This window comes from Lipotes vexillifer, unplaced genomic scaffold (genome assembly GCF_000442215.2).
Source record: "Lipotes vexillifer unplaced genomic scaffold, Lipotes_vexillifer_v1.1 scaffold680, whole genome shotgun sequence".
Taxonomy (NCBI): domain Eukaryota; kingdom Metazoa; phylum Chordata; class Mammalia; order Artiodactyla; family Lipotidae; genus Lipotes; species Lipotes vexillifer.
In genome coordinates this window covers 491,872-504,964 of record NW_006780838.1, presented here as the reverse complement: position 1 = coordinate 504,964, position 13,093 = coordinate 491,872, and the positions used below count along the sequence as shown (strand labels likewise).

Here is a 13,093-nt window from a genome sequence, read left to right as displayed (position 1 = left end):
TTAGGCCTAAATAGTTTGACCAATTTAGATATTCACATCTGCTTATTTCATCCCTCCAACAATCAAATTCAAAGTTCAGATGTTATCATGAGAGAGGTTATTTGAATCCGCGCTCACTAGCCTGTAGCAGGGGAGATGAAAACAAGAGAAACCACAGGGGCACCTTCCCCCATGCTAGTGTCCAGCTGGCCCCATCTTAGTCCTTTTCTGGCTGGGACACTGGCCCTGTGACATGACCCACTGTCCTTGGATCTATGCAAGCTTTGGCATGTCCTGTTCCCAGGCAGAGGAGGGTGAACAGGAAATGGGAAAGGGCTGGCACTGGACGGGCATCTTTTAGAACAAAAACAAGGCTCTGGCCCAAGCCAACAGCACATGAATTTATACAGTGTAACCATGTCTCCATTTAAGTCTCTTCCTCCTCACAGACTGGTCCCTTACGAAGTCTCCTGACTACAATGACATTGGTCTAACCCAGTCAGATCAGCCCAGCTCAGTCAGTCAATAGCTTAAAGATGGTCAATATAAGTCTTGGCTGTTACAATCGAAGTGGGATCTTATTTGCTATAAAAAAAAAAAAAAAGTATAAAAGCAGGGACTACAAGTCACCTATAATAATGAAAACTTGGACACAACTCCTGAGCCCAACAACAGGCAAACACCTAAGCAAACTTACTTCTTTCTTTTCCTTCAAAGGCACACCTCAGAGATATTGCCAAGTTCGGCTCCAGACCACCACAATGAAGCAAATATCACGATAAAGCGAGTCATACAAATTTTTGGTTTCCCAGTACATATAAAAGTTATGTTTACACTATACTGTAGTCTATTAAGTGTGTCATAGCATGATGTCTAACACAACAATGTACATACCTTAATTTTAAAACAAAAAAATTACAAGAGTAACATCAAAGATCACAGATCACCACAACAAATGTAATAAAAGTTTGAAATATTTCAGAAATTACCAAACAACGTGCCAGAGACATGAAGTGAGCAAATGCTGTTGGAAAAATGGTGCTGACAGACTTGTTCAACACAGGGCTGCCACAAACCATCAGTATGGAAAAAATGCAGTACCTGCAAAACCCAATAAAGGAAAGTGCAATAAAACAACATGTGTCTGTAAATAAGATACATTAATAAATGTAGCTGCATTGAAAAACAGAGAATGGTATAATAAAGGGACCAACGTATAAAGGAATTCCTGAAACAAATAAAGCAGGCGGATTCCGATAACAGAAAAGCTGATCGTGCCAGACAGGAAAGATAAAGGGCTCCATGAGAAGTGGACGGGACCCCAACCAAGCCCCAGCGACCACCCAGAGGCAGAGTGGCAGGGAGTGGGACAGAGGGCAGGCTGTGAAGCAGGCAGAGGGCATGCAAAGCTCCCATGAAAGTCAGGCCCAGAGGTAACTGCTCAGAGCCCCACAAGTTCCAGCCAAAGACGTACGGATGAGAAAAAGTATATCAGAAAGACTCCAAATTACCATTATGTGCAGAAAGGATTTTGAACTCAACAGAAAAGCTATTAAAAAACAGAGTCCAGTAAGATGGCAGATAAGATAAATATTCAAAACCACCAATTAAATACAAACTATATAATCAGTCAGGGGGAAAAAAGGTATTTTTCAGAGTAGCAGTAAAAAATATAAATACAAAATATAATACAGCTGGAAATGAAAATCTTTGTAAATTAAGACCTCTCTGAAGAAAATTACAAATCTTGTTGCAGGGTGTTTTTAAAAATCTCAGCAAGTGGAGAAATGCCATACTTCTTTCTTTTTCTTTTTTTGATAGGTAAGAAGTGGATTTATGTAGAGAAACACACTCCACAGAGTGTGGGCCATCTCAGAAGGCGAGAGGCCAGAAACGCCATATTTCTAAGTAAGAAGATAATACTATAAAGATAATGATTCTCCCCAACTTAATCTGTACATTTAAACTAAAACCCCAAAAGGTTTCTTTTGGGATTCTGAAAAACTGATACTATGAATTACCTGAAAAAACACAGTCAATAATTTAAAAAAAAATAAGAATGGAAATGACCTATTAGATAATCAAAATTTACTGCAAGGTTAAAAAGAAGGCTGATATCAAAAACAGAATACCATTTCCACACTGATCAGATTAGCAAAAGTTAAAATTTGATGATGCCCAGTGGTGGCAAGGGCACAGAGTGGCACTTACATATATTCTAAGTGGGACTGAAAACTGGTAAACTTTTTTGGAGGTCAAGTCACATCATATGTTGAAACTTTTTATGTTTTTAAATTTTTTAAATTTAATTTAATTTAATTTAATTTTGTTTCTAGAAGCTGCACCACGTGGCATGTGGGATCTTAGTTCCCTGACCAGGGATCGAAGCTAAGCTCCCTGCACTGGAAGCGCAGAGTCTTAATGACTGGACCACCAGGGACGTCCCATATGTCGAAACTTTAAATGCACATAACCTTTAAGTCAGTAATTGTGCTGAGAACTTACCCATCACTATACTTGAAAAGCGTGCCAGGATACCTGTTTAAAGATGTTCATCGCGCCTTTTCTTTGTAATAAAAAAAGAAATGGAAATAACCTGAATATCCACCTGTGGGGACTTCACAAGTAAACTCCGACCCATCCACATGTAACATGGTATATTATGGAGCTGTTAAAAAGAACGGGGTAGATCTGCAGGTGCTGCTAGTGGAAGACTTTTCTAAGGTCTACCAGATGAAACAGCAAGGGCTGGAACACTGCAAACAATTCAATCTCACTGAAAACGTTTATACTGGTATATGCGTAGGAATATTTTGAAGGAATATGTGAAAAACCATTAACAGTGGTTGCTTTTGGAAAGAGACATTAGAGGTGGGAGAGGAGAGGGAGACTGCCTTTTCATTTTTTAGATCCCTTTCTGCTGTTTTGAACTTTTTATTTGCATAATGCTAAAAATTGTGGTTCCTTCCATTGTGGTACTGGCACAGGAACAAACAGATCAATGAAACAAAACTAGATTTCCACTTGGTGTGTGTGTGTGTGTGTGTGTGTGTCTGTGTGTGTGTGTGTGTCTGTGTGTGTATACACACTAGTATATATATTCTAATATATATTTGAATAAATGATAAACTGTTATTCATCTGGAAATAATAATATAGTTAGACTTTAGGTCATCAAGAAAACAGAAACTGGGACTCCCCTGGTGGCACAGTGGTTAAGAATCTGCCTTCCAATGCAGGGAACACGAGTTCGAACCCTGGTCTGGGAAGATCCCACACGCCACAGAGCAACTAAGTCCGTACACCACAACTACTGAGCCTGCACTCTAGAGCCCGCGAGCCAGAACTACTGAGCCTGCATGCCACAACTGCTGAGGCCCGTCCGCCTAGAGCCCGGGCTCTGCAATAAGAGAGGCCACTGCAATGAGAGGCCCATGCACCACAACTAGGATTAGCCCCCGCTCGCCACAACTAGACAAAGCCTGCGCACAGCAACCAAGACCCAATGCAGCCAAAAAAAATAAAGAAAGAAAAGAAAAGAAAAAAGAAAATCAGTTATGCATCCGGGAAAAAAAAAAAACTCAGGTTAAATTCCCTAATTCACACCTTACACCTACATAAATTTTAGAAAAAAATCAAAATTTCGAAGAAATAACAATGAAAGCACCTGAATTAGATAAAGAAGACCAAGGGATCAGAGAGATTACTTTCTACATTATATACTTCTGCACCGTTTAATTACCGGCAATGATTTTTATTACCCATGAAAACAAAGACTGCCCCACTGCAGGTTTGGGAGTAGGGAGATATGGTCAAGTTTTAACAGCATGGGGCATACAAATAAAATCAAATCAGATACTAAGAGCAAAGCCAGCCTGTAACTAGGCCCGAGTCTTGGTTCCACCTCCTGCTGTGGATGAGCGAGCGCTCTCTCACGGAAGCACGATGGTCCCCTGAGCACTTCACCAGGAGGCGGCCAGGCGAGGGCCGGCACAGGATGTTAAGTAGACACTACAAAACAAAGTCCCGGCCTTCTCCTCCCCGCCCCTGTTCCTGTTTTGGCGACCCCTCCGTTTTTCCACTTTTTACATTTGCTCTGGGGGTGCTTTTCGTGGCCTCATTTGAAATAACAGGCCACACCTTAGGATCTGAAAATGCCAAACTAGGAGCTGCTTCCTACCACTGTCCCCCAAGATATACTTCGTGGAACACTATTTTGGAAGATGTTAACAGAAACAGCAGGACAAAAGCACTTTTAGGCAAATAAGGCTGGGAAATGCTGTATAACTGCACAACCTCCTCTTGCGGGGGGCGGGCGGGAATCACAAAGTATATTATATTTGCTAATATTAAAGGCACTTCTGTAAAGAAAACAGTTTTATTTAATACCAAATGTCTCCCAAGTTTCATTTTTGCACAATGCACAGACACTCTGGGGACAATGTATGGTTAAAACACAACATTCCACAAAACAATGTGCTAGATTCTGCTCTCGATCATCCTAAAGGAAAAGTAATCCACATGACACCCAGTCTCTAGAGTCTCCAGGACTGGTTGGTACTCTCTCCCAATGGATGAGGAAGCTGGTCTAATTTTCTTCTTCCAGTAGATTCTCTGATTTCAGCTGGGCCTTCCTTATTCTCTCCAAGTTCAGCTGTTGGTATTTTCTTTTAAAAAAGCCACACTAAAACAAAGGGAGGGAAGCCCAATTACAGGCCTAACCTAACCATCTGCTTTAGAAAACCATCTACCTGGTTGTTGCCAAAATAGCCCCCATGCTCCTCTGCTTCCTCTGAATCTCTCCTGATAATCCAATCCTTCAAGACCCGTCTCAAGTACTGCCTTTCCACAAGGCCTTCCTGTGCTTAGTCCCCAGTCAGAAGTGATTTTCCGCCTTCCTCTGAACCCCCAGAGCACTTTAACGTTTTTAACTTAACTAATTCTGCAAAGTACTGCAGTTTCAGCTGTATTGGGTCATATATCTACGTAAAAGTACTCAGCCTACTGGGCTGAGGGTAGAAAGAGGTCAAGTACAGCCTCCTACACATCAGGAAACTCACAACCTAGTGAGAAGAGAAATAACTGGAATATAGTGTGACGACTATCCCTTGGAAGGGTTTCTAGAGGGGAGCTCAAAGGAAAAGCATAAAGCTCAGCTCAGAGGGCTCAGGAATCTCTGGGCTGAGTTTTAAGGGAAGAGTGAGAGCAAGTCAAAAAGAAGGAAAGGGCTTACGGGTGTAGAGAGCCTAACTGCAAACACAGAGACACGAACCTATTTAGTTCAGTGTGTTGAGAAAAAAGCAAGACTTAAGGGGGGAGAAAGTAGAGGCCAGAGTGGAAGGTCTTGAATAGCAGTGAAAGAGTCTGAACATCAAAACAGGGGAAGGAAAGGCAAGGACTTAAATAGGGTAACGACAATCAGGTTCGTTTTAGGAAAATATCTCTGAACTCCAATTCTTCAGTTAGATCTTTACCTTTTTCAGACAGAAACTGTCTTACTCGTTTGCCTCAACAAGCGTGTGGTTGAAGGAAGAGGGAAAGGTGGTCACGAGGCCAGGGAAGCTGCTCTAGGTCAGGGGCTGGCTGTCCTACGGAGGACTGTGCCCAACACCAGAACCTTTACGAACATGAGTGGAACCGACCTTGACTAGGATGACTATAATCACGATCAAAACCAGAAGGCCACCAACACTGCTTTTAATAATGAGAGACAGAGAATACGCCTCCTCATCTTTCAGGAAGATGACAGTGATCTGGAACAAAACAAAGAGATCATCCAATAAGTCAGGCAAGGCAAAATGAGAAAAAAATTTCACGTTATTTTAAGGAGCAAAATGTGAGAACTTGGCAACATACAGTGTATTGATCAAAACTGATGACAGGGGACTTCCCTGGTGGCGCAGTGGTTAAGAATCCCCCTGCCAATGCAGGGGACACAGGTTCAAGCCCTGGTCCAGGAAGATCCCACATGCCGTGGAGCAACTAAGCCCGTGCACCACAACTACTGAGCCCACATGCCACAACTACTGAAGCCTGCACGCCTAGGGCCCGTGCTCTGCAACAAGAGAAGCCACCGCAATGAGAAGCCCACACAATGCAACGAAGAGTAGCCCCTGCTCGCCGCAACTAGAGAAAGCCCACACGCAGCAATGAAGACCCAACACAGCCAAAAGTAAAATAAATAAATAAATAAATAAAAATACCGATGGAATTAAAAAAAAAAAGTGTACACACCAATGGTTTTTAGTATATATATTTAAAAAAAAAACAACGGATGACAGTAAAGCAAAAAGCTAAACATTTCCTGATGCAGCATCTAGAATTATCTGATGAGATTTGTGGTTTCTGCTTCCACATGTAAGGAGCTTGGAAGTCACCACTCCATGCTAACAAGTAAAAAGCCGAACAAACTGGAAAATCAACAATTTTTGGATCCCTGAGAGAGCGGAGGCCACAAGGCAAATTGCTGCCCCCAAGAGCGGAGGGAGAGACAGAGACTGACACAGAGAGCAGAGGCTCACCAGCACCAGGGAAGGAAAACCTGAACTGCAACTGATGGGCTGCTGGAAGCGCAGTGCTGACAGCCCTGGGGCTTACAAACTCCAGGAAACCCAGTCGCTGGGCTGAGGTTTTCTCCAGGAGCTTGACCAGGTTCCCACAGTAAACACTGGAGAAAAAACCCTTCATGCTTCCAGCAGGGGGAGGGGAGGAACCATTTTGAAATAAGCCAGAGAACTCTCATCTTAACAAGGCCTGTCCTCAGGGGAAACTAGTTAACTAGCCTAACCTGCTGGGTAATATCAGAGCCTAACTGTCCTGGGGGAAGGGAAGCACCCAACTCAAGCCCACTCTAGCCATCCTGTCCCACCTAATGGGGTTGAAAAAGACTGAGAAACAGGGGTGAAGTTCGCAGTCCAGAGGCACAGGCTCATTAAAAGACTGAGGCCTAATCACAGAACGACAGCACACTGCCTCTCCCCAACACCTCACCACATTCATGAAGGTCCGTCTACAGCATTTCCTTTTACCTGGTACAGCGTGTCCAGCTACCAAGAGAAAATTACCAGGCATACCAAAAAGCAAAAAAACACAACTTGAAGAGACAAGAGCAAGCATCAGAACCAGACACGGCGAGAATGTTGGAATTATCAGACCAGGAATTTAAAACAACCATGATGAATATGCTAAGGGCTCTAACGGTTAGAGCAGTCAGCACACATGAACAAAGAAAAAGAGCAGACGGGCAATGTAAGTGGACAGATGGAAATCCTAAGAAAGAAGCAAAAAGAAATGTTAGAGATGAAATCCCGCTGTAACAGGAAATGAAGAATGCCTATGATGCCGCTCATTAGTAGACTGGACATGGCTGAGGAAAGAATCTCTGAGCTACAGATAGCAACAGAATCCTCGAAAAGCAAAGAAAACAAAAACTAAAAACAAAACGAAAGAAAAAAAAAAAACCAGAGCACAGTAAAATTATCTGATGACCAAAATATTTTATACAAACTATTTTGGTCTCTTATCTAGAAGAGTTAAGTCTGCCAGGAGACTGTGACCTTCTGTTTGCGTGTGTGTGAGAGACGAGAGAGCGAGAGAGAGCGAGAGAGAGCGAGAGAGAGCGAGAGAGAGCGAGAGAGCGAGCGAGAGAGAGCGAGAGAGAGAGAGAGAGAGAGAGAGAGAGAGAGAGAGGTTCTATTAAGGAGCCTCTGACAGTTTAATAGAGGGTCCCAACAAATTAAGATCTCTAGGTTTTAAAGAACACTAAAAGACGGAAAATCAAGATTCTACGTCCAGGTATGCCCCAAGCTCACCATCTTCAAAATGATTTCTAAGTCGCTTCCAACTCTGTTCTGACAACTCTTTTTGATCTTGCCTAATGGCTGACAGGACATTTTCTGACATGAAATACATGACAAAGATAAGGGTCTGCTCTTCACCAGACTAATGTCAGTGACACAGTAATAAATGCAAAATGGCATCCACGTGTACTACTGAAAAGCCCTTCCATTAGAAGCCACCCCAGCATTGCTTTCCAGAGGCTCTCTCCATCCCAGGGCTCAAGTGGAAAACCCAGGGGACGTGCTTCCCAAGTGAGACCCAGACGTGGCCCTCCCAAGTTGTGCCCAGCACACAGACCACGGCCAGAAGGCCATCAAGACATCTCTGCCTGCCCCAAACACTGAATTCCCTTCATCCAAGTGTTCAAGCACCAGGGTCAGGGATGCTTCGGAGGGAATTTCTGTATGGGAGGGAAGGCTGGACAAATTTACCTTTGAGGCCTCTTCCAATTAAGTCATAAACACTTCCAAGGGTTGACCCTCCAGGCCCTGTTTAACTCATATAAGCTGAACTTACGTTCCGGGCCTTGGGAATAGCAAGGGAGCAACGCAACAGAGAAGGACAGGAAGAGGGCTGGTCTCCTCCTTCCTGGGGGAGTCAAGTGGGGGGCAGCGCGGAGTATGGGGAGAAGACTTGAGAACCTGGGTTTCAGAAAGGAATGAAAGGAAGTCCCGAGATGACAGTAATGTAACGTGTCAGGCCTGAGTACTCCTATTCCTCAAAGCCTCTTCCTTTTTTCCTCTTCCAAAACCACAAGTTCCTAAAGTGCCCTAAAGGTGTCCTGGTAGAGGTGAAGGGAGAAGCAGGACACAGAATACCCCTGCTCGTAGCAAACACTCTTGGCGGCCCCACCCAACAGCCATTCTCTCCTCTCCTAGTTTGTTCAGAAGTCATGAGTGGTCTAAGCTGATCATGACAAAGTCATCCCGCTTTGCCAGTGACTGACACGAGATCTAGTTCTCACTAATAAGTTACAAGGAGATTATCTGCTGGGAGTTTTTAGGAAAATTGTCCTTGAAAAGGGAAGGCTGAAATTCCCTGGCGGTGCAATGGCTAGGACGCTGTGCTTCCACTGCAGTGGGCATGGGTTCAATCCCTGGTTGGGGAACTAAGATCCCACAGGCCACACGTAGTACAGCCATAAAAGAAAGAAAGAAAGAAAGAAAGAAAAGGGAAGACAAATGAGGAAAAACTCCTTTTGCTACTGACCTCTTGGCTTCCTATTTTGTATACTGCCATGTGAAACTATATCGCTGGGAGAAGTGGAAAGTGGCAACTTTGTGGCAGCCACAAGGGAAGGCGTCCCCAGCACACGGAGGGTAGAGCACAAGATTCAAAGGAGCCAGCCCGCTGACACTGGTCTGCCTCCCTCACTGGATAAACAACAGAGGCCTTTATGGCACATTAGCACTAGTGTCTTGCAGCTGAAATGTAAATACTTTGCTTGGGGTCCTGAATTTTAAAAAAGGAAAATCACTGTGGGGACTCTATGCTACAGAAATATAAGCATCAGTAAGTAAAAGGGGGAAATTTATACATAAATTATTTAAGAATGTGCATGTAAGAAACTGTTAACAGTAATTCCCTTTGGGAAGAGGGAATCAGGGGTGTGGAAAGGGGGAAGTAAAGGAACCATTATTTTTTGTTTGGGATCTTTGTGTAAGGCTTCGATTTTCTCGCTTTTCTATTTAAAAAAAAAGTCTGAGCAATGGGATAATGGGGCACTTCTCTTTCTTCCATATCATTTTCTGTATTAGAAATACTTAAAAATAAAAGGAAATGTTTTTCCTGACATGTTTGGAGAACTGCACCTTTCCCCTCCTCCAGGGAGGAAATCAGAGAACCTAATGTTTAGCGATCCAGTCTCACCCTCTTGACATTCCCTCCGGTACTGAATCATGCCTAACTACAGAGCTCACAGATGGACAATCTCTGACACCGGCAGCACATCTAGGTGAATGTCAACAAGAATGACAACTCAGGGTGGCACACACAGTATTCGGCCCACAGATCACAAAGGTCAGTCCAACTTGCAGTCATTCTTCTGCAAAACGAATCCAAGGGTTCTAGTACTTAGTCTAAGACTTATTAAAAAAATATGCATTCCTGAGTATTGTAACTGTGCAACATTGTAACTAAACACTGATACCACACACTAAGAAGAGAGTTGTTATATACCCCCTCCCCCCAAATTTCTCACCTAAGAAATTAAAAAAAACAACATTTTCAAATCAAAGTATATACAGCTGTTGATTCCAGCCTAGTTACTTCAACTGAGACTTCCTCTGCTTAGGCCTCTTATTCAGTTGCCTCATTTCAGAGACAGAAAAACTGAGGCAGAAGCTGAGTAACTCAAGGTCACAGAGGCAGTTGCTGGCAGAGTCAAGATCAGAGGTGATAAGACTAAAACACGAAGAGGGCAACCACCAAGTGTCTGTACAGGGGCGCTGAGGCCGGGCACAGTTTTCCCAGGACATCACCCAGAAAACGAGAAGACAGCCAGGGATTACCTTAGTTCTATGGTTCTCTGCATTGAGCCCCTCATATAGAGATTTGTTGAAAGATATTTCACCAAGGATGTGCAGCTCAGTCACATCTCTTCGTAACTACAAGATGGGGAAGAAATAAAAACGAAACACATTTTAGACATGGACTTACTGTTCTTTTTTTTTTTTTTTTAGTTAACTTTTGAAAACATTTTTATTGGAGTATAGTTGATTTAAAACAGACTTACTGTTATTGGACAGCACTCATCATCTGTCCCTTTAAACGTGTTCCTTCTCCAGTATTTCCTCAGCAATCACAAAGTTACCCAAGCAGGAAACCTGCAGTTATACCTCAACTTCTTTTCCCTTATCCTTTACTTCACGCCACACCCTCACTGACCTACGCACACGCCCCAAGTCAGTTGTTGATTCCTTTTTTAGCCTCTCTTGCACCTGTGTCCCTTTTTCTCCATCCTCATTGCTACTTCTTCAGCTCAGATCCCATCATTCTCACCTGGATCATCACAAGATGTTAAATTAGACTTTAGTCCCTACTTTTTTTTTTTTTTTTTTTTTTTTTTTTTTTTATGCCATTACTTTGCACGTTGCCTATGGCTGCTTTGGTGCTGGGAGGGCAGAGCTGGGTAGCTGTGACAGAGACTATGGGGCTTTGCAAATATTTACCATCTGGCCCTTTGCAGAACAAGTGTGCTGATGCTGGCCTGAACCGAAAGCAGTCCAGGGAGATTGGGATTGACGTATATACACTAATATGTATAAAGTAGATAACTAACAAGAACCTGCTGTATAAAAATAAATAAGTAAAATTTAAAAAAAACAAAACAAAAACAGAGAAAGCAGCCCAGGATCGGGAATGTGTAGCTGGGGCTTCCAAGAGGGAGCTACGAGGCGGGCTAGGACTCACGAGGGGCCGTGTGGGATTTCTGGGGGCTAGGAGTGGGCAGATGGCACAGGCCCTGAGGTGGGTGGGCAGACAGTGATCCGACTGGGGGGCGCACAGGCTCCGGCCGCGCAGGCTCAGCGGCCATGGCTCACGGGCCCAGCCGCTCTGCGGCATGTGGGATCTTCCCGGACCGGGGCACCCCGTGTCCCCTGCATCGGCAGGCGGACTTTCAACCACTGCGCCACCAGGGAAGCTCTAGTCCCTACTTTTGAATGAGTCATCAGGTAAGGCCTAAGAGGTAACATGTGAGTTAAATATAAGAAGAAACGACATACATGAAGATCTATGAGAAAAGCAGTGTCATGCAGAAGGGACAGCAAGTACAAAGATCCTGTGGCCAGAACAACATTGGCAAACTGGAGTATAAAAAGCAGGGAAGGGCTTCCCTGGTGGCGCAGTGGTTGAGAGTCCGCCTGCCGATGCAGGGGACACGGGTTCGTGCCCTGGTCCGGGAAGATCCCACATGCCGCTCTGGCCGCTGAGCCTGTGCGTCCGGAGCCTGTGCTCCGCAACAGGAGAGGCCACAACAGTGAGAGGTCCGCGTACCGCCAAAAATAAAAAAGCAGGGAAGAGGCGAGTACTAGGAGATTAAGTTGAAGAAGCAAGCAGAGACCAGATCGCAGGATGCCTTGCACACCACTGAAAGAGACAAATTTCAATCTAAGTGTATTCGAACTTTTTTAAAAAGCAGATAAGTGACACAGTGTTTTCTTTTAAAACATAGCTGTTATGTGAAGAACCTTTGTAGAGGGCATGGTAAAAGCAGAAGCAAGAAGAGCAGAGAGAAGGATACTGCAATAAACCCAGTAAGACGGGTGGCCTGAACTACAACAGTACCAGTGGAGATGGAGAGAAGTGAATGGATTTAGAATATACTGGGAGGGGTGGGGTAGAATCACAGAGCTTGCTGCTGGAACAGATATGGGGATGTAAGAAAAGGAGTCGCAAGTAATTCCTAGAATTCCTAGTAACTAACCCGAATAAGTTACCCTAGTTAGTAACCCTGAGTAAGCGGGTAAGCAACAGGTTGGGATAGGAGGTGGCTCAAGAGGCCTGTTTTGGACATGTTATATTTGGAGATGCTATTATCCTTCTTAGGGTAACAGCAGGATAATCAAATCTCAAGTACCTGTTCTGACTGACTCAAGGAGACCTCTGCAGCCACGGTTACATTTTCTCTATCCGAGGTGACGTTACAGCTCACTGAATGCCATTCTTCCACATGCTGGAAGAAGGTGTGTGTTAGTTGGCACAACTCCTCTCCGGGTGGAAAAGCCGGGAATTTTAACACTTGGCACACAGAGCACCTCAAGGTCCCGGAATAGAGAGTGTGAGCAGTTTCTGCGCTCACTTGGCTCGAGCAAAGCCGCAACCTGGCAAACGTGACCCAGTGTAGAAGCTAAGGGGCGCCCCGGGACCGCCCCGCCTGTGCTTTCAGGGGAAACCTCGGAAAAGGAGAATCCTTGCGTCTCAGGTCACCCGCTTCAGGACCTCTCCCTCCCTGCCGCCCCGCCCCGGCCTCTCGGACGACCGCGCTCACCTGAACCGGATCGCTCCCACAAACGCGCTCCGGACTCTGGGCGCACACAGTGTGAGCCTGAAACAAGACCCATCCCCGCGACGCCTTGAGAAAGCCAAACCGCCATAGTTATCCACCCTCTCCCACTTCCCGCGAGACCCATCGTGATTTGCCGTCGCGAGGCTGGGCGCTAGGACCCGGCGGGCAGGCGAGCCGGCGGGCGGGTCTGCGGCTCTACGAGGTCTCGCGGTGTTTGCATTTGAACTGGCTGGCGGGTGTCGGCGATGGCGGCGTCACTCCGGCGACC

The 13,093-nt window shown here is 44.9% G+C and overlaps 1 protein-coding gene across 1 annotated transcript in view; it reads right to left on the bottom strand.

The window, feature by feature from the left end:
• Positions 1-4,566: 4,566 nt before the first annotated feature.
• The window catches only part of ITGAE (integrin subunit alpha E), a 48,506-nt gene continuing 39,979 nt past the window's right edge, over positions 4,567-13,093 (bottom strand). The window contains exons 29-32 of the mRNA XM_007454252.1: positions 12,397-12,492; positions 10,328-10,423; positions 5,621-5,731; positions 4,567-4,662 (exon numbers count right to left, since the gene is read on the bottom strand). Of these exons, the coding sequence (XP_007454314.1) occupies positions 4,567-4,662; positions 5,621-5,731; positions 10,328-10,423; positions 12,397-12,492 (399 nt within the window). The remainder of the gene's footprint in view (positions 4,663-5,620; positions 5,732-10,327; positions 10,424-12,396; positions 12,493-13,093) is intronic.